Source organism: Ochotona curzoniae, unplaced genomic scaffold (genome assembly GCF_017591425.1).
Source record: "Ochotona curzoniae isolate NIBS_2020 unplaced genomic scaffold, NIBS_Ocur_1.0 scaffold_3835, whole genome shotgun sequence".
Taxonomy (NCBI): Eukaryota; Metazoa; Chordata; class Mammalia; order Lagomorpha; family Ochotonidae; genus Ochotona; species Ochotona curzoniae.
In genome coordinates this window covers 12886341-12906230 of record NW_024467114.1, presented here as the reverse complement: position 1 = coordinate 12906230, position 19890 = coordinate 12886341, and the positions used below count along the sequence as shown (strand labels likewise).

The 19890-nt window shown below is 50.7% G+C and overlaps 1 protein-coding gene across 2 annotated transcripts in view; it reads left to right on the top strand.

Annotated features, from left to right (window-relative positions):
* ICA1 (islet cell autoantigen 1) overlaps positions 1–18735 on the top strand; it is a 132091-nt gene extending 113356 nt beyond the window's left edge. Inside the window, exons 13-15 of one of the 2 annotated variants that reach the window (XM_040965095.1) lie at positions 6428–6697; positions 15450–15524; positions 17764–18735. In XM_040965095.1, coding sequence (XP_040821029.1) covers positions 6428–6697; positions 15450–15524; positions 17764–17885 — 467 coding nt within the window. In that variant the 3' untranslated portion in view covers positions 17886–18735. The remainder of the gene's footprint in view (positions 1–6427; positions 6698–15449; positions 15525–17763) is intronic. The other variant, XM_040965096.1, reaches the window with a different exon arrangement.
* Positions 18736–19890: the final 1155 nt, after the last annotated feature.

The following is a 19890-nucleotide window of genomic DNA, read 5'->3' as shown; positions in this document are numbered from 1 at the left end:
TATAGAGTTTTAACTATGTTCTTCCTTACATTATGTATTGTCCATCAGAAAACAGCTTTCCCAGTGGTGGGAAATGTCATGATCTCTCATTTCTCTATGTCATCACCAACCCACACGTTGCTTCGTCAGGCACCAGCAATGTGTTCCCACTGGCTGCCTCTCCTGTTGTATCAGAAACCCATAGGTGGCATCAGCTTAGACACGCCCATGACCATGAGTGTGAACAGATGCTCCTGGTGATGGAGTACTTGTTTCGACTGAAGAAAACGCTCACTGATTTCTGGACTTCAGATTGTGCCCCTGGGAAACTGTTGGAAGACCCAACTCCCTAATTAAGATGTTGATTAGAACATAAAAGACATTAAACCAAGAGTAAAATAGCTTAATCCAGAAATGACTGACTTTACAGAGCTGCAGTGCTCTGCTGAGTGGGGTCAGTTGACTTCCACTGGAAAATCTGTGAGACGGCATGGATAAGCTGAAGTCCGATGTTACCAAGACAGCAGTGACCATTCTCAAACAACGGCCCCAAAACCACTCTGATTCAGTCTCACAGTGAAGCGTGCTTTCTCCTACTGAATGCATGTTGTAGTGGAAAGCAAGTATTTGACCATAATTTGTAAAACCATCCTCAATGATAAAAGCATCCATTGACATTTGGAGACCCATGAAACTGGCTGTACAGTATCCTTGGGCAAGCAAATGTGACAGTCTGCCATCAGTCTGTATAGAAGTTGTTTGTGTTCCTTCAAATTCGACCAAGAAAAATAACTACCGTAAGACTGAACGAAAGTGTTGGTAAAAGCAGAAGGGGGGTGGATGAATTCAGCTCATCTAAGTCTTATGACTGGAACTTGCCCAAAAGACCCTTCTCTGGGACAAGAATAAGCCAAAAGCAAATAAAAACAACAAACAACAACTGAAAAGCTGCTGCTGCTCCCTCAGTTATTATTTCTGGACTGGTAGGTCTTAACTCTGGCCACATGGCCCACTGTCACGTGTGGTGAGGAGTACCTTCAGCCTTCTCCTAGTACTCAGGGTTACGTACTACACAGTAGGGATTAGGTGTCTCACAGTTTCCAAACCCAAAGCTCCTACCTTTCCTCAGCAATGTCCCCACTTCCCTCTCTCCTCGGCATTCTGGAATGTGCTGCCACCTTTGATCCTTCCAAGAAGCAATGATATACTCTGAAGCTCTCTGCGCTTCCTCCTGGGAACTCCTAGAAAGTTGTTAGTATTCCATGTAGACTGACTCCAGAAAGATGTTCATGGAGATCCCAGAGACACTGACCCTGGCTCGGGCTCCGTGCAATCTGTAAGGTTGTCTGGTTGCTGAGATGGAGCATTGAGATGAGGGGCCAGGTTTGGGGGTGATCAACAAGTATTTGGTGCTGTTCATGTTTTGCTCTATTGATGTACTGTTTTGTTTTCAGAATCGGAGTGTGGCAGGTTCCCTGATCTGTTCTTATTGTATCAAGTATTATATCAATGTCTGTTTTTTTTTAAAACCAGAAGGGAGTTTTTACAAGACATATTATTGAATTCTAAGCAAATACAGTTTCTGACCAGAGCCTTCTATGATGAATATGTTTCTTGTTAGATACTTTTGTAAGTTGGTTTCTATCCCTCCTGCCTCTGCCATCTTTTGGGTGATGTGAGGAAAGAGTCTGTGTGGGGTCAAGTGGGGGGCTTTCTTCTGTGTTGCAAATGTGCAGCCTTAAGATTAGTCATAAGAGGAGAGTGCAGAGCAGAGAGCCGAGTCTTCCTGTTTCACACGCACCTGAAGGTGGGTGCAGTGACATTTATCTGTTTGTTTTCCTGTGCTCTCATTTTCAGTCTGTGTAGTTATGTTTCCATCCTCTGCATTCCTCATTTATGCTGAGGTCATGAAACTCAGTATGATTTCAAAAATGTTACCTGAGTGAGTTGTCACCAGTTTCCCACAGGCCGAACGTCAGAGAGCTTCCCCTGCCTGTGGGTCATCATGCATGTAGAGCTCATTGGTGTATGGTTTCTCTTGGGGCACAGGGTTTTATGTTCTAACCCTAGAGCATCATGGAGAAGCACGCTGGGTGGATCGGATCGGCACCTTGACCGCTATACCATGGCAGGCAAAAGCATCTGTTATTAAAACTGTCATGTAGTTTACATGGGAGATCCAGAATAGTCTCATGAGCAGACAGGGTACCACAGTGAGGAAGCACCTTGACCTGGGAGTCAAGGGTCCCCCACCAAATGACCTGTAACACATCACTTCTGATCACAGACAGTTCATCTCACCTGGGTGTCCTCTGTCAGATGAGTCAAAGAAGATGAACTTGTAGAGACAGATATATTGATTTCTCACCCAGCAGGTCCTGAAACAGATAGGAAGGCAGCAAAGCATGTTCAGCCTCCACAAACAGAGGAGCTGGCTGGGTCGTGGGCTTCTTGCCGTTCACCAAAAGGGCTCCATTGAAGTGTGGAGGTCCCAAAGGCAGCATGAGTGCCACTTTACTCTGTGGCCCTGGAGAGCCATTGAAGGATTTTGAGCCAGGGATTCATTTCATAATGGACTCAACAAAGACCCCAGCAGAAGGGGGCCTCTGTAGAGTGCCAGCATCCTAGCTAACTGGCAAATTTTGGAGGCTTCACACCTAATCTTTCCTCCCCCATAAAAATTTGTCATCAGAGTTTGAGAAAGAACCTAGAATTGGAGATGGATTGGAAGTATGGGAACAGGTAGAAACTGCAAGACAGATATGGTGTCACATGGTGAGAGCTTAGGGCAAATAGATTAGAAAGAGGCAGCAAGGAAGGTAGTTTCAAGGAAGTGGCAGGTTATGTGCAAGACCCTCTTCATGGTGGCTTCCAGGATGACATCATTTTCAGAGCGAGGCAGTGGTGCAAACAAAATACTATTATGGTCAAGGTTCAAGAAAAGAGAATTGGAATTCATCAGGAGAATCTACCTTATAGCTTCAAGAGAGCCATGTCAGTGTAGGAGATAGACAGGAACTTAATTCCAGACAGGTGAATAAAGGGTAGAGACATAGTGTACGGCTGTGGAAGGAGGGAGGCATCAGGAGGAGTAGACAGTAATACCAGGTGCAGAGTGGTTGTTGTGGGGATGAGCACAAGTCCCCTCAGGCCAGGGGGAGGAGGACTGAAGGAGCAGAGACCAAAGATGCCAGAGCCCAATAATGGTGGGAACACAGGAGGCTCCTGGAAGGAGATGGCAGGGAGGGGGATGGACGGAGGGTCATGGAGTTGGAGACAGAGGGGTGAGAACATGGCTACGTCATGTCTGTTGGCCCTTATTTTTATGGTAACATCTGTGGTTGGGTTATCTAATGTGAAGCCTACAAGAGAGTGAAGAGGGCTTGGAGGAGCTTTGTGGGTTTGGCACCAGAGTGCTCCCCAACCCTTGCTCTTCCTTTCAGATAAAAACAGGATGAAATGCCATGAGCCAGTAGCAGCACTTGCTCGCCTACATGGGAGGAAGCTCTCGCTCCGATGGGGTGGGCACAGGAGCTGCTGTCAGACCTTATCATCTCTGCTTGCATCCCTGGTTTTTTTTTTCTCTGTTGGGTGGAATTATTTTCAAAGCAAATGATAGCATGGTTCTCCTGAGCCAAGTGACTGGTGTTATTTCTCAAGTCTTGACTTGTCTGAATACAGACCTCAACGTGTCCTTTTCTACTTGTAATTAAGTTTTTTCTTACAAGTTATGTGTAGTAATTTCAAGCATCTTAATTATCAGTGCAATAATTGGAAGCTTCCATGTTTTATGGTTCAAGGCAGTGCCAGTTTCATTGCTTTTAGCTAATAAGTTCTCTTGAAGTGAAAAAATTCACTGTGCAGCCTGCTTTAACTGTTGAATAACCAGGGTGCTAAATGATAGGCCAAAGTCAATGGTAGACTTCGATGTAGACCAAGTTTGTGTTCAAACCTGGCTCTAGATAATATCGGCCTTATCACCCATACTTTCTCATCTCTGTTGCTAAGAAGTTTGAGTTTGACGGGATATGGTATTGGGGATATTTGGGTTACAAGGATAAAAGCCCTAATCAAACAGTTTAGGTTTAAAACTCTTTAAAAACAAAAATCAGTCCGTATAACTGAGCACATACAGGGATGGGCTGGATCCAGAAGCTCCGGCAGCATTATCAGGAGTCTCACTCCACTTTATCAACCTGTTTCCGTCCACATGATATCACTGCACTTTAGAATCCCAAAGCAAAATCAGAGGTCCTATGCAGTGTACCTGTACCAATTCGGAGAAGCCTCCAGCAGGTGTCTGTCATGGAGCCAGGCCTGAGAAATGGAGAACTCTGAGGCAGCTCTTAGGATAGAGCTGCCATGCCAGGGTCATGTGGAGAACCTGAGAATTAAAGAAGAAGAGGGAAGAGGAAGAGGTGTTGAAGTCACTTTAAGTACCGTCACCAAGTCCCCCCTAGCACCAGGACAGGACTTCCAAGTCCTGCTTGCTTTTACAGGGCTCTGTGTCGTTTGTCATTGCTGATGCAGTGATACATACTCACGTCAATGACAGCAAGGAAGAGTACCCCTTGGACTCAGAGGAATGTCTTCTCAAATGACCCTAGGGATAGTGTGTCATCCCCTAGGCTGGTTTCGAGTCACCCTCAGTTGGAATTGGTTCCATGTTACTGGGCTTTGGTTCAGTCATCATCTGGTTTCAGTCAGGTCGGAGAGAAAACCACTGAAAGGGCTGGGGTATTACAGCGCCTTTGAAAGGAGGAAGTGCAGAGGTTTGTAAGTTGGTCTGGGTCCCAAGGGCCGAGCCGAGAAGGGGGAGGAAGGGGCACACATGTTGACGGACACATGCTTAGGACCCACCTGGGTCCAACTCCTTACAGATGGAGCTGCCAACCTGGCCCTACCCACACTGGCCACACACAAGCCTGGGTGGTCACACTGCTGCCTCAGAAGCTTGAACATACCCTCCTCCCCAACCTCGCACCTGCCTTGCCTACAGGCTCTGTCTCAGAGAAAATGTTTTTGATAAAATAAACAGTAAAAACAATTACATTAGAGAGTTGGCTGATGAAGGTGATGTTTCCCACTCTTTTAAAACCAGGAGGAAGGAGGACTGGATCCCTCCCCTCCCTAATTTATAGCCAAGCTCAACAACATCAAAAAGTCCCCTTCATCTTTAGATCTTTTATGTAAAGTGTGCCTGGAAGTAGACCCAGGGAAGTCAACACAGAGAGCTCTGTTTTTAGAAAGAAAGAGAACAAGACTTCTCTTACTGTCTTTTAGATTTGAGGGACATCTGATAATACCACTTGATAAAGCTGATTGAGATTGCAATGCTGCCATTTTTTTTTCTTCTCTTTATGACTTACAATAAAATGTTCAGTTTCCAGGTGACAATGAAGTGCTACCACAAAACCACAGTTAATAAATCCATCCATCCCTGTTCTCATAATATTTAGAAAACTCAACGAAAGGTCTTGGTGTAGGCAGCGTGTTCCCGTCCTCCTGGTCCCAGTATTCAGTATTCTGTCAGTGCACTTTTTCCAAGGATGGATATCTCCTCTTAAGTGTTAAGGTGCAATTTCTTTTCATCTTCCTGACAACACCCCAAGGTAGGCATGATGAATATTGTAACTTTAGGGATGACAGTCCAGAGATCCGTGACCATGCAGGCTCTTGCTGAAGTCAGGGGTACTCATGTTAACCCTTCAGAGTTGTGCCTGTGGCCCAGGGGTGCCCTCTCTGGGGTCCTCCTGGGTCCTCCTTTCCTGTGCTCCATAAGGTTGTGATTTCAGCCATGGAAGACACAAGGGTGCCTTTCTTGGTTACTCTGCACCCCCTTTCCTCCCTGGGCAGGGCACAGTGAGGTCTCTCTCCCCAACCTGAGTGGCAGGACAGGCCTGCCACACAGTGTTCACCGTTCCAGTCCAGGCAGTGTGGAAAGAGTCTGGGAGCTATCTATATTTTAAAAAAAGAAGGTGGGGTGGCTGCCAACATGCTTTCAATCCTGGCTTTGTTTTGGATCTAAGAAATATTTGGGTAAATTTGCTTTTTTGTTAAGGAAAAACCAAGACGCTGGCATTTTCTGTGGCCAGTGTTTACACGCCACTGTTAGCACTCAGAAATTGTACTGCCTTTGATGGACAAGCTTTCTGAGAGCATGGGGCTGGAAACTGAATTGTGAGATCTACAGACTGCTAGTGCAGGATGAGTGTGTACAAAGGGGTTTTACAAAATTGTGAAAAGAGGGAATGAAAAGAGGTTTATTTGGATGCACAAAAGCTTTGAAATCCAATATAATTTTTGCATAGTAAGCATTTTCCATGAACTTTTGAGAATCTCAGGTGTTTTGATTGACCATATGCTTAAGCAGAGATGGCCCAGTAGTGTCTGTGGCTTGGGATGGGGCACTCTGTGGTGATGCACTGTGTGTTGTTGCTTCCATCAGCTAGCCCAGGCCCCGGGGCAGGGACCCCAGACCCTGAAGGCGCCGACAAAGATGACTTGCAATTGCTGACGGAGATCTTCAGCACATCCTCCCTGGAGGAGGGCGAGTTTGGCAGAGAGTGGGCTGCAGTGTTTGGAGATGGTCGGCCGAGGGAACCTGCAGCTGCCATGGTCCTGGGAGAGCCAGACCTCAAGCCTCAGGCAGGATCTGGCTTCCTCCCCTCTCAGCTTTTGGACCAAAATATGAAAGACTTACAGGCCTCACTGCAAGGTATGTACTGCTGGGATCGAAAAAAAAATATTTTTTTGCCTTGTTCATTCTTTGTTGCCTTCTTTTAATCCAGAGGTACACCAGGAAACTTGAAAAAGTTTGTTGGAAATAGAATTGGAAGATATGTTGTTTTTGATGCAAAAACAGTTTTGAAATCCATGCGCAAGAAGGTGTTTTCAAATTTGACAAAAATGTGTAGTGAGAAAACTATGCATGAATTTCCCAAATTTCTGCACCAGAATTTATCTTTTAATCTAATTTTTCTGCAAGCTGTTGAAGTACCCTCATATCTGCTCTCTCTTTCACTCCTTTTTTCTTTTTTGTAATTTTTACCCACTGTCTTAAATGTCTATTTGGAGGGGGCTCTGTGTATTTTTATTCCACATTAAGTGAATGTGGAATAAACCAAAACAACCGTGAGGGTTGTTCTCAGTCTGAAAATCATATTTGAATTTTGGACTTTTTTGTGGCATATATGAGATGGTTGCCTTCAGGTCATAACCCCTTGAGGACATTCTCCTAAGTTTTCCCAGAAACAAGTAGCCATGTCCCTCTATTCCTGGACATGCACTCTCCCCAGTTTGCTGCTGATGGCACTGCAGGGAGTCTCTGAACTCTACCTGCACACTGACTTTTGTCTTGTCCTCTCTGCTCTCTCCCTGCCGCAACCCATTCCACTCTGCCTCAGGCATCCCCTAGTTCAGCTGTTTCGTTCTGGCTGAAAAATACCTCCAAATGGCGCCTCCGCAGCCACAGCAAAAGTAGTTGGCATATCAATCAAATGAGGAAGGCAACATCCTCCACGTGCTTCATGGTGCATGGGGCTCCCCCACAGGTCACATGTCACTGGGTGAGGGACGACACTAATATGAAGGTGCAAGAATGAGGGGCTAGCAACGTGGTACAGTGATCAGGCTAACACCACACCCTGTATCCTTGGATTGCAACACCAGTTCAAGTCCCAGGGTTGCAGATCAGCTCTCTGGTAATGGCCTCGTCCAAGTGCTCGGCCTCAGCCACCCATGCAGGAGATGGGTGTTCCTGATGGAGTTCCTAGCTGCTAGTTTTAGCGCTGCCCAAACCTAGCTGTTGTGGCCATTTGGGGAGTAAACCAGCAGATGGATGCACTCTCTCTCTCCTACATGTCAAATAAATATTTTATTTTTTTAATGCAGAAACAAAACCTCAGATTGAAATTTAAAGTTTGAAATTTGACCTTCTCAGTGCTCAGATCTCAGGAAGGAAATCATTTTCTGTTCTTTCAACACTTTTTCCTCCTTTCATGATTCTAAATCTCGGAGAGGAATCACTCTTGGGGAAGCTCTCACGGTGTTTTGGTTTTTCTATGAATTCAGGTTATCTCAGTAATAAACAGGGTGTTTATCTGGCACTTCCAGCCGAGAACAAACGGCAGAGTGGGGAGGATTAAGTAATTACGGGCTATTAGAGCCTCAGGTCTTGAGAGATGAGATCATGGGCACAGAGTTCTGTAGGCAGGACAAGGACCAGTCCTCCCTCCACCCCGTTTGGTGAAATGCCTGGCTTCTGTCCTCTTCCTCTGTGAGTCTGTCTCAGCTATTTGCAGTCCTGGGGTGGGGAGAGCAGGGATCAGGGCGAGCCAGGCATGCTTCCCACCCTGCCTCTCGCCCTGTGTTCCACCCCCTCACCTGTGCTCCAGGGAAGCCGGCTGCCAACCAACTCCAGTTTCACCCCCACCCACCTGAAGCGGGGGTGCTAACAAGCCCTGGAAGAGAAGGTAGGGGCCCCAGATCCTCATCCTGTGTCTCGAGGCAGCTGGCGACTCACCAGCTGTGTTGCAGAGTGAACCCCCTTCAGGTCCCCACGGCCGGCAGGGCTCAGCAGTGGCCGCACACCGGTGGCCACTAGAACTCCCGCCTTCCTCCTGCTGAAACTCAGAGCCCACACCCTCTTCCTGAGCAGAGAGCCACATCCACAGGAAAGACCCGAAACTCACACAGGCCTCAGGGGCGTAGGGCAGCGCAGTCTCAGGCAGTGGAAGGAGGAGGGAGGCCTAAAAGGGGCCTGCTGATTTCTCAGGCCAGCAGAGTCTCTTCTGAGGTTGCCATCTCGCTGGCTCCTGGTTAAGCCCCTCATTCACCCAGCAAGTATTTCTTGACTCCCACTGCATGCCGGGAACTGGTGATTTGTCCAAGAACAAAACACATGCAGCTCTTTGTGGTCCTGGAACTCATTCTGATGAGGAGGAGACAGTGGGCAGCAAGCCTGATAAACAAGCCAGTGGCACAGGCATGGGTGAAACGTGGCTCCTGTTAGAGGGGAAAGGAAAGCTTGGAGCCGGGGACAGGAGAGAGTTGGGGATGGCAAGGCAGATGGGGCTGTCCACTGAAACTCTACTTGCCCTGGGAAGCTGACAGCTGAGCCAAGACTTGCAGAACAGGCTCCCTGAGCCACAGGAAGGTCACTGTGGCTGGAAGGGTCCGAGGTAGCGGGAGAGACAGTTACAGGCCGCAGAAGCTAGGCCAACCCCTAGTGAGGGAAGGATATGTGTTGGCCTGAGTTTTTGTTTTTGTTTTCACAACGTCCACAGCCTAGAATAATCCATCGAGATATGTGAATAATCATGTATATGCAATAGTTTAATAATAACTATTCTTTGCCACTTAATACTGAAACTGCATCCCCTGGTTACCAGATCATCTCAAAAACCATATTCACTAAACCACTGACATAATTAGTCAGACTAAACACCAAGTAGAGAGGCTCCCTGGGCCAGTGGCTCACTAATAAGCGGCATTGTAGCAGTCAGAGCCCCAGGCTTCTACAGCCTCACTGCTCCCGCCCACTCTGCAGTGGAGGGAAGCCCCTCCAACTCCCTGGCCCTTGAGCTCCTCTCAGAAAGGCGTCCCCAGACTCAGTGTCTCCCCACAGGTTAGCCTTGCTTCAGAGCTATGAGGGTCTTCATGTGCCAAGCTCTATTGCATGTGCTTGCATTTATGCTAGTCTCACTAGGTCCTCGTCAAACACTTTCCACACTGGGGGTAGTGTTCTGCTTCACAGACTGGGATACAGAGGCACACAGCTGCCAGCTGTCACACACCTGGAAGGGGCAAGCTGGCCCTTCACCTAGGGCAGCCTGACTCTGGAACACTTGCTGGTTCCTGGGACCTCCTGTGGCCTCTCAGGACAGGGTCTTGGGTGGCAAACGTGCTGCCTTGGCCTCTGGACCAAGGAAGGTGCCACTGGACCTCCCTGAGCCTCCTGGTCACACACAGGGATGGGGCACCCGGGAGTCACAGAAGGGATAAGCAGGTGTGGGGTGATTGAGTCCCTTTGCATGCTGCAGGGCTCCAATGATCTAGAATAGATTGTTTGAAACTGAGATGGTCCCAGGAAATCTGCATGGCTCTTGAGAGCAGCCTGCCCTGCACCTTGCCCTGGCATACCCATGCTATCTTGTCAGGGTTGCTAGGGTCTGGCTGACTGGAAGGGCCTAGAGCTGTGCCCAGGGGTCACGGCATTGGAAAACAGAGTTGGAGGGCTCCCAGTTGGCCACTCCCTTCCCTCCCAGTCTTCTCAGGGAGTGGCAAGGAACGGTGATTTAGTAGGGGAACAATTCCACCTTAGTTCCCTCCTACTGAAGACTTAGAAGTCTAAAACAAAGGAATATGTGCCAGATCAAGTGGTACTGAAAATCCAAAGAAGGGGTTAATTTTAGCTGAGATTTCTAAGAGTTTCTCAAGTTATTGGGATGCTAGGAGCTGGGGTTTCCTGTGTCACAGAGTGATGAGAAAATTGTGCCTTCCCAGGGCCTCTGCAGGCGGGTGGGAGGAGAGCCAGGCAGAGAGCTGCTGGGCCGAGCCTGAGGGCCCGGGCTGTCTGTTCTTGGTTCTCCACCTGTATCCATAATGCCACTCAGACTGGAAAGCTTCACAACTGCTTAGAGCAGACACACATGGTGAGCTTTAGAGGGAGCATTCTGCATAGTGGAATATGTGTTCTCGTTCTGGATCCAGCCTGCATCCTGGCATACCATCAGGCTGTTTACTGGGTGCCATGTTGTCAGGTGCAGTGGTCTTCTGCATACGTTTCCCTTTAAGACGAATGCAGGCTCAAGCCTCAAATTCATCCTTCTGCACCAGAGCTCGTTTCTTACCCTCCCTGGCCTCACCCAGCTTCAGGTAACTGACACTCCTGGAAAACAGCAGGGTAACACAGCAAAGGAAACACCTGAACCTGTGTCAGGTGCGCTCTGCAGAAGCCAGAAGAGTTGCTGGACCTGTGCAAGTGGCAGCATCTTCTGAGCCCGCAGAGGAGCATGCAGGCTTGGAGATGGATAGGACTGACGGGTCTGCACAGGTCCGTGGAAGGGACCTTGATGGCCATTAGCCACACACACACAGAGGAGGGCATGGGGAGCCGCACAGGCTCATGTGAGTTGCCATGATGTCTGTAGTTAGTCAACCCGCTGAGAAATGGCTGGCCCCTCAGTGGCTAGCTTTGTGGCTGAGTGGGGTAGGCCCCCACTGAGGATGTCGGTATTCCATAGCTGAGTGCCAACTTGAGTCCTGGCTTTTCTTCCTAATACTGTGCCTGAATGGGAGCAGTTGATGGCCCGAGGACTTGGGTCTCTGCCACTCACATAGAAAACACAAAGTTCCTGCCTCTTAGCATCAGCTGGGCCCACCCCTGGCTGTTGCAAGCAAATGAGGAGTGAACCAGCAGGTGGAGGCTCTCTGTCTTCACCTCTATTTTATTTTACTTTTCAAAGAAGTAAGTAGGTATATAAGTCTTTTTTTTACAGATTTATTTTTTATTACAAAGTCAGATATACAGAGAGGAAGAGAGACAGAGAGGAAGGTCTTCCGTCCGATGATTCACTCCCCAAGTGAGTGCAACATCCGGTGCTGTGTCGATCCAAAGCCGGGAACCAGGAACTTTTTCCGGGTTTCCCACACGGGTGCAGGGTCCCAAAGCATTGGGCCGTCCTCAACTGCCTTCCCAGAGCCCACAAGCAGGGAGCTGGATGGGAAGTGGAGCTGCCGGGATTAGAACCGGCGCCCATATGGGATCCCGGTGTGTTCAAGGCGAGGACTTTAGCCACTAGGCCATGCCGCCAGGCCCAAGTCTTTTAAAAAGAAAATGACTGAAGAACTCTCCAGCTTGGCTTATGTGAAATTCTCCAGGACTTGACCCTGGTGTCATGGCTGCCCGAGCTGCCCTGCCCTCAGCAGGGCATAGAGACGTGGTACGGCTGCAGAACTGCACAGCCTCTGCCTGCTGGATCCCAGCCGTGTCTGACTGCCCTACAGCCAGCACTGGCACTCCAGTGCCTGTCACTGCTCCCCGCTCCTCTCCGAGCACAGCACTCCCTCACACATGTAGCTCTTCTCATCCCCAGGCTCTCACCTGCCTGTCCCTCCATGCAGGAAGTGCTCCCTGACTCCTCCCCAGCAGTCACTTCTAGGTGTTTCTCTCCCCCCTCCCATCATACCCTGAACTTGATCATTTCCTCCCACCTCTCCTTATTGTCAAATTGATTTTTCTGTCTCTTGCTCTGAGTCATTGTGGGAACGTGGCCCATGTTTACTTAGCATCGTGTTTCCAAAACCTAGCTCAGTGCCTGGAATACAGGAGATGTTCCAGAGGTACTTTCTGGGCAGATGGATAAATGGGAAGAGAGTGAGGAAGAAAGGAGGGGAGAAAGGGAAGCAGAGATGCAAGGGAAGAGAGGAAGAGAGCCGCTGGCAAACCCCGGACTGAAAGAAAGCAGTCGTCCCGTGAAGCCCTGCGGTGATGGCCTCAGGTCAGCCCTGGCATGAGACCCTGGTGTCCAGTGTGGACATCTTGATGGCCCACTGTCTGGCCTCTCTACCACCTGATTTCACCCAGCAGCTCCCATTTATCCATACAGTAACCCAGTGAAGCAGGGATTTCAGTGCCTCTCTTGCAAGCCAGAAGCCCGGGGTTAGGGACAGTAAGCTAGTGCTTGGCCACTGTGGCCTGCACAGCAACCCCACCCAGAGGGCCCAACCATGGCCCACTGTCCAGCCTGGACCTCCCGTCCCACTAGGGAATCACATTCGTGGTGAAGTGCTGCTCTGGACAGTGAGACTTGGCTGCTCAGACTGCTCTCCCGGCAGGTGTGACTTCTGGCTCGGTGCTGTTTTCCCTTAGGTGAGGCAAGCGGGCAGGATCGCTCTCATATGATTGTATATGTACTTCCTGCCGGTGGATAGCACATCTGCGATATCAAAGGAGCTCACAGTCTTTTTGTTCATGCAGGTCCGGGGGGCCTATAACCCCAGCCTTTACTACCCCATTTCTAGACCGAGTGAGCCTGAGACAGGACAACATCTCTGGCCGCATCCTCCCGTATAGAAATGCCCCTGCCAGCTAGCATGAGCTAGAAAACTGTTGATGTCGATTACAGGAATATTAGCCACTCACAGATCTCTAAATAGCATTTTTTTTTTCCCCGACAGGAGGCAAAGCATTTAAGAGCTATCTTGGCATTCCTTCTGTAATTACCATCACTGCACCCTTCCCCTAAATAATTTTCACAGCCATGCGAGTGCAGGTGGGACTGCCACTGAGTTTAGTACTGGCTGTGCTTTGCAAGAGCTGGCAGCCCTTCCGTACCAGCTGACCCCTTCCTTTGCAGACAAGCTGCGGGCAGAGGACATGCCTGGCAGGCCCGCGGTAGCCTCTGCCTTGCAGCTTGCGGACAGCAGCGGGGAGCCCTGGGAATGTCCACGAGGACATTTGCCACCCATTCCAGCCCCCTGAGCAGGTGCCTTTGGCCCGATCTCCTTCAGGTCCTCTGCTTGGGGACCTACCAAATGCTTGGGTTCTTGGGACAGCTTATGTGGCACACACACCCCCGCCCCTGAGGGCTGAAGTGGGCACTCTTAAATTTTAAAATTTCAGCATCACAAATAAATCCAAATATGAGACTTTTGTTTCCTTGCTAGTGCAATCTGCCATGATCTTTTACCCAGTATGCACTCCGGGGAGCCTCAGAGGCCATTTACAGGCTGAAATTCCCATACTAGCTGTGCCTAACAGTTGTGGGTAATGGGCTTCACCCCCAAGGGTTCTGACTCTGTGGACAGTCACTTGTGAACTTGATTTCTCACCAGCAGAGCATGCCGCTGTGCTCTAAGTCACTGAGCTAGGCTGTGGCACTTGGTAGGGACCTTGCTTGGACTCTTTGGGGTGCGGGAGAGGTTTGAGAACCCTGCCTGTGGTGGGGATTGTCAGGCAAAGCCCGTGGAACCACAACTTTGACTTTCCACATTTATCACTGTTCCACGTGATTTGGGCTTAGGAGGAAAATAGGCACTGGACAGTTTTCTAGGAACCCAGGAAGTTTTTCCTGAGTGCCTGTCATGTTGTAAGTTATTTCCCATAAAGTTCACCCACATTAAGAAAGCAGTTCAAAAGTTTCTTGTAAATTGATCCTGTCCAACCTTGCTTACAGCCAGTGTTAGGATGTTTTTATTTCATCCCAGAAAACTCCCTCCAAGCCTGTTCCTCTTGCTTGTTTATGACTCAGTTAATTATAAATTCTAGCTCCTTTCCTGTGAGTAACAATGCCCACCCTTTGCATTTGTCCCAGTGTTTCAGGCCCTGTAAGTAAAACAATGAGCCACCTGTCTCACCACTCACTGGATGTCTTCATGGAAAGTCAGAATGCACTTGCCCAAGGTGAAATAATTCGAAGTGTTAGGGTATCTGTTGTGTGCCAGGCACTGCTTTCTGCCTCCTAAAAATAATACTTTATGGCTGAATTTCTCACAGTTGAAAAGCCTGCTTTAGTAGTTTATATTAATTCAGTCATGTTAGAGTCAAACATCCACTGTGTGCCAGGCAGTGCTGCAAAGGGCTGAGGGATGGACGGTGATGCATGCTCTCCAGCTGAAAGGGTTCATGAGTCTACGATGAGACAGAAGTGCAAACTACTGAATCCAGCATGGTTCTGCAGTTCACCCCCACAGCAGGAAGGAGTCTCAGCATGGCAGAGTACATGACCTGAAGTCCAGTAATTTTCGGGGCACATGAGAAAGCATTCTTGCCCTTGAGTTAATTTCCTTGCCCCATCTATACTTTGCCTCCAAACACGACCTCTCTTAAGGTCCCTTTTAGAGACATGAACTTTTGTTTTAAAAACATCCTGGTAAGGCCCGGCTGTGCCAAGCATCCTGGTTCCAACAGTGATGCTTTGGCTGCTGGTCCACATGCAGCCTTTCGACTCGGCCCTGCCCTTGGCCAGTGAGCAGCTGCTGGTACCAGGTTTAGCATGCTTTGTCTCATTGAGAAGGCGGGACTTGCACAGATGTCAAGACAAACATGTGAAAAGCATGTGAGAAAGCTCTAAAGTGTATGAGTCAGGCCGGAACATCCCACCCGACCAGCCAGTGCTGTGGGGAGCCAGCCCTGCTTCCCTCTCATAGGAGTGCTGAGGGCCCCTCATTAGCCAGGGTCAGGCAAGGCAGGAGCGCCACTGCAGAGTCATGGGTGAATTACACGTTCATTGCCATCGCAAGGCAGGGCACAAGGTGAGAAAGGGCTTTTGTTCTCCTTGAAGGTTTGCACTGGATTGTCACATGTGTGACTTGACCACACCTTCGTGCTGGCTGCTGGCGTCTTCCAGGATGCGGTGTACAGGAAGGGCCCCAATGGGGTGGGGGTCACATGTGTGTGCCCCTCAAGCGGTGGGTCAGAGCGCTGCCCTTCTCCGGAGCTAACATCCTGTGGTTTTGAATATTAGGCTGGTCAGAGAGCAGTGTCAGTCCTCCTCCTCCACCAAGGTCAGCAGCAAAGACCAGCAGCCCTGAAGCGAAAGGTAACACACAACAATACTTGCCTTTCTTTCCAAGCGCCTATCACTGCTTTCTCAGCCTCCTGCCCAGTCTCCCCTGGCACGCTGAAGGCTCCAGAAAGGGCACGGGGTGAAGGGTCTGCTTTCTCAGCCTCCTGCCCAGTCTCCACTGGCACACTGAAGGCTCCAGAAAGGACACGGGGTGAAGGGTCTTGCGTGTTCCTGGGATTCTCATTCACACGTTCTGCCTGGCTTGAGGGACTGCATCACGCTCCCTCTGTCAGAATGTCTTCAATGAGGCTGAATCAAATCTCTTGTGTGCCTGTGATTGGGAGCTTGCTAACATGGGTGGAGATACCAGCCTAGGAAAGGCCACCGAGGTTTGCTAGCTTTAGCTAATAAGAGACGACCCTGCCGCCAGACACTTGACTAGAAAGGGCCAGATTCTGTTGTGAGAGAGGTGACTTTGAAGCACCTGACTTCCGTTCTCCAGGAAACAGGCCCCCAAGGACAGTGAATGCGTGGATGAGGAGCTCAGCTGCATTTGCAGCTAGCTCGCTTGCCATCTGTTCCTTGAGTCATCACATCACCCACTTTCTGCTGACCACAGGAAGTTAAAGGGGGTGTCTACTCCGCCAGTATCAAAAAGTGTTCCTTTGTTGTTCTTGAAGTGCTGTGTGAATAAGTTGCCCCTGGGGTGTGCCTGCAGTAGTGGAGGCCTGGGCACACGCAGGTGGCTGGGCTCCAGTGAGCTGGGCCAGGCTTGCTTCCTGGGGCTCCTCAAAACCTCGGTGGGAGGTCAGGGCGAAGCGGAAGTGAGCATGTTATCTGCACTGGGGATGCCTTTAAGATATCCTGACACAATCTGTCAAGAGTAGAGATAGATTTGTCCTTCCGCATCACTCTCTCCCCGTGCAGTATCCTTGTGTGACCTCCCACGTGACTCCGGAAAGTGACCCTCTTTGGAAACATGGCCTCCTTCCCCACCCTGTGTTCCCCGCAGTGCTTGACTGCATTCCCGCAGGTGTGCATGTACCACCTAAGAACAAGCCAGGTTGCTACGTAAGAACAGCTTTCCTATTACCAACTTGTCTTGCTAGTTATAACAGGCACACTGATTATCTTGTTATAAAGTAGTATATCCATAGGAGACTTTGAGGAGAGAAAGGGAGAGCAATCGAAGTAATTGGTGATCAGAGTGGCTACCTTAGCACCTCAGGCTCGCAGCAGCAAAAGCGACAAGGCCCTGTTCTGCCATCAGCTTCTCACTTCCACACTATCGTTGCAACCCCTTTTCACAACTTGTCCTCCTGATGCTTTTTGAGGTCCCTTTTGGTCAGATGTTGCCACACCTTCCTGGCTGCCCTTGCCTGGAAGGATGGCCCATCAGACGTTTTCTTCTTACTTGTAACGCTCTGGCCTGCTGGGGAAGGAAAAGCAGGGGTCCCCCAGGCCTATGAGCTGGGTCCTCCTGTGGGACGACTCCCGTGGGTAAGGTCACTTCCATGAGGCACCCTTTCAGAAACGCTCCAACTGGGAAACAATGTGGCCGTCTAATCACGGTGCTCAGGAAGTTGGGGCTGCAGGGCAGGTGCGTGGCTGTGTCCCAGTGAGGCTCAAAGTGTATGGGTGGTGTTAAGCCTCCTTGGGGAAGGGAGGCGTTGTCACCAGTGTTAGATCTGGGGCTGGCCCCCCGCTCCCTCTTCCCCCTCTCCCCCCACCCAGTCACTGAGCCAGTAGCCCTGCCAAGTGGGGGTAGAATTACCAATTAGCCAGGGAGGCCCTCTGCCTTTACAGGAGTGGGTGGAGAGGCAGTGGCTCCAAGAGAAGCCGCTCCTACATGGGTGGCAGTCGCCCCGGGGAGCCAGCAGCCAGGGCGCTTCTCCCAGCCCAGCAGCTTTGAATTTTTCCAGCCAGCACTGGAAAGCACCCTGCACTCACTCGGCCATGCAGCCTGACTCCAAACGAAGCGTACTGCTGCCTAGTCGAGCTGCGGCAACGACACAGTCAGAGGCTTTAAGCATCTCATGGACTGTGGCCCTCAGGATGGGGGTGGGGGAAGAGGAACACACAGCACATTCTTCCCTGAGCTTCAGGCCAGTCAGCCAAGGAAGGGACCTGGGTTCCTTTCTCATTCCTAAGGACAAGAGTGTAAAAGGGGTGTGTCCCAGGGAACAGCCTCCCTGTGGCCGCCCCACCCGGCCCGGCGGGGCTGGGCACCTGGAGGGTGTGTCCTCTCTGACGTATCCTCTTCTCTCCCCAGAGCCGGCCAAGGCGGCCTCGGACCTGACTGCCTGGTTCAGCCTCTTCGCTGATCTCGACCCGTTGTCAAATCCTGATGCGATTGGGAAAACTGATAAAGAACATGAGCTGCTGAACGCGTGAGTCCTGCGGCCTTGCGGGAAGGTGCCCCCGTGCCACCGACGTGGCAGCCCCATGGCCTAGCAGGGACACACGGCCATCAGTATGTTGTTTCAATATGTACGTGCCATTTTAATAAAACAGAGGGGTCCAGGGCCCTGTTTATATTGCTATAATTACTACTTTTCTTTGGTATCAAGGGTTCTAGGAATGGACACAACGCACACCACCTCTGCACAGTGTCGGGCTGACTCCAGCCCGGGGCAACCTGCGGTTGCTTATTGGGCTCCCGTGAGATCCAAGTTCAGATCCCAACCCTACTTTGCATTAGGTTCCCTTTACGTGTCCTGCAGCCTCAGCAGCGGCAGGAGGCTGGCTGAGGCTGGACGCCTCCTGTCCTTCTGAGAAGACCGCGGGACCTTCTTGCCAAGCCGCTTGTGGCGAGCCCCGGTCGATGAGTACTCCAGCCAACCAAAGATGCCGCCTGCACGGCGCTTGCCTGGCACCCGTGTGCTCTCCTGCTGGCCAGGGATCTGGGCCTTCTCCACGCTGCAGGACCGAGCCACGGAAAGCAGCTATATTGGCAGAGCCCGGTGTCTCCTGTTGTCTACATCATGGCTGGAACTCAGCAGCATGTACTTCTGAAGCTCCTTGTGATTTGGTTATTTTTTTAATTATTATTAAACAAAAAAGAATTTTGACATGCAAAGTCAAGTCCGTGGCATCTGTTGTACAGTGGGTGTGGGACTGGAGTGTGTGTCAAGAGCAGGAGAGGGTGAGCACCCACCCCACCCCCTTGAAGCTGTGGCCTTGACTCCTCACATCCCCCAGATGAGGCTATGTGGCAGGAAAAGAGAGGATTTGGGTAAGCTGGGGTGGGGGTGGGAACGAGTTTTAACCTGGGCTTAGAGGCAGCACATCGACTCCCCTGACCTGGGTTAGAGGTGCCTTAGCTGAGCCTTCTCACCCACCCACGTGGCATGGCCCTGCACATCCCCTCCGATGCACCCTGGATCCTAGGAGTCTTTGGACAGGGGTCACCTGGGCTACCTGTGACTTCCAGCCCTGCTCGACCAGAGCTTCTCAAGGTCACGTCCAGAAACACACCCAGGACAACCCTCAGGAATAGGGTGCCCTCTCCATGCCCTCCATCCTCAGATTGGCAGCCCCCTTTGGGAATTAGAGCCTGGCTGAGCTGGGCTGCGGAAGGCACCATCCTGTCCTCGCCTGTGCAGAGAGCGATCCTGCAGGTGACAGGAGCTGGGACCAAGCACTGTAGGCACATGGAGTGTGGCTCCACTCATCTCCTGGCCCCAAGTAGACTGTCAGGTGGCGCCACCATCCAGGGGCTCAGCACAGCCTCAGCTGGCACGTGGGCACTGTGAGGTTGCCCAGATACTGCATGAGGAGCACTTACTGCACCCCTGCCTGCTCCAGCACTCCCCTGCACCTGCTGTGCATGCCCCAGATGCAGCCTCAAGCCTGCCCACCCTGAGGAGCCCCCAGATCGGCCTCCGTCACAGGACTGCTCCGAGGGCAGCCCGCAGGTCTACAGAAGGGGGCTCCACCTGGCCTTGGGGGTCGGTGCCTCGGGCATCGGCAGCTAGTGAGCTGCTGCACGCCCAGCGACCAGGCTCCCCAAGCCTCCATCTTCCACAAAGCAGCACCGTGGGCTCAGCTTGAGGCAAGTGCAGGAGGCACGGTTGCAGAATGGAGCTGTGTGGCATGGAAGCATCTCAGATTCCCAGCCAGGGCCCATTTGTGTGTGGACAGTGGTGGGCGGGCGAGCAGAGGCCCATCCGCTGGAGAGAGGGAGGGTTTGGAGTGGACACTGCTTAAAACTGCTCTGTGGATGGAGGGCCTTCGGACAGGCTTTGGTGCAGGGACAAGGAAGGAGCCATATGCACATGAAGGTATTTTCTCATCGAATTTTCTTTACATTTTGTTAAGATAAATAATTAAAGATTGCACTCCCTGTCCCACCTGCAGTGCACTTGGCCAACCCCCTGATCCCATTGGCTGAGTGCGT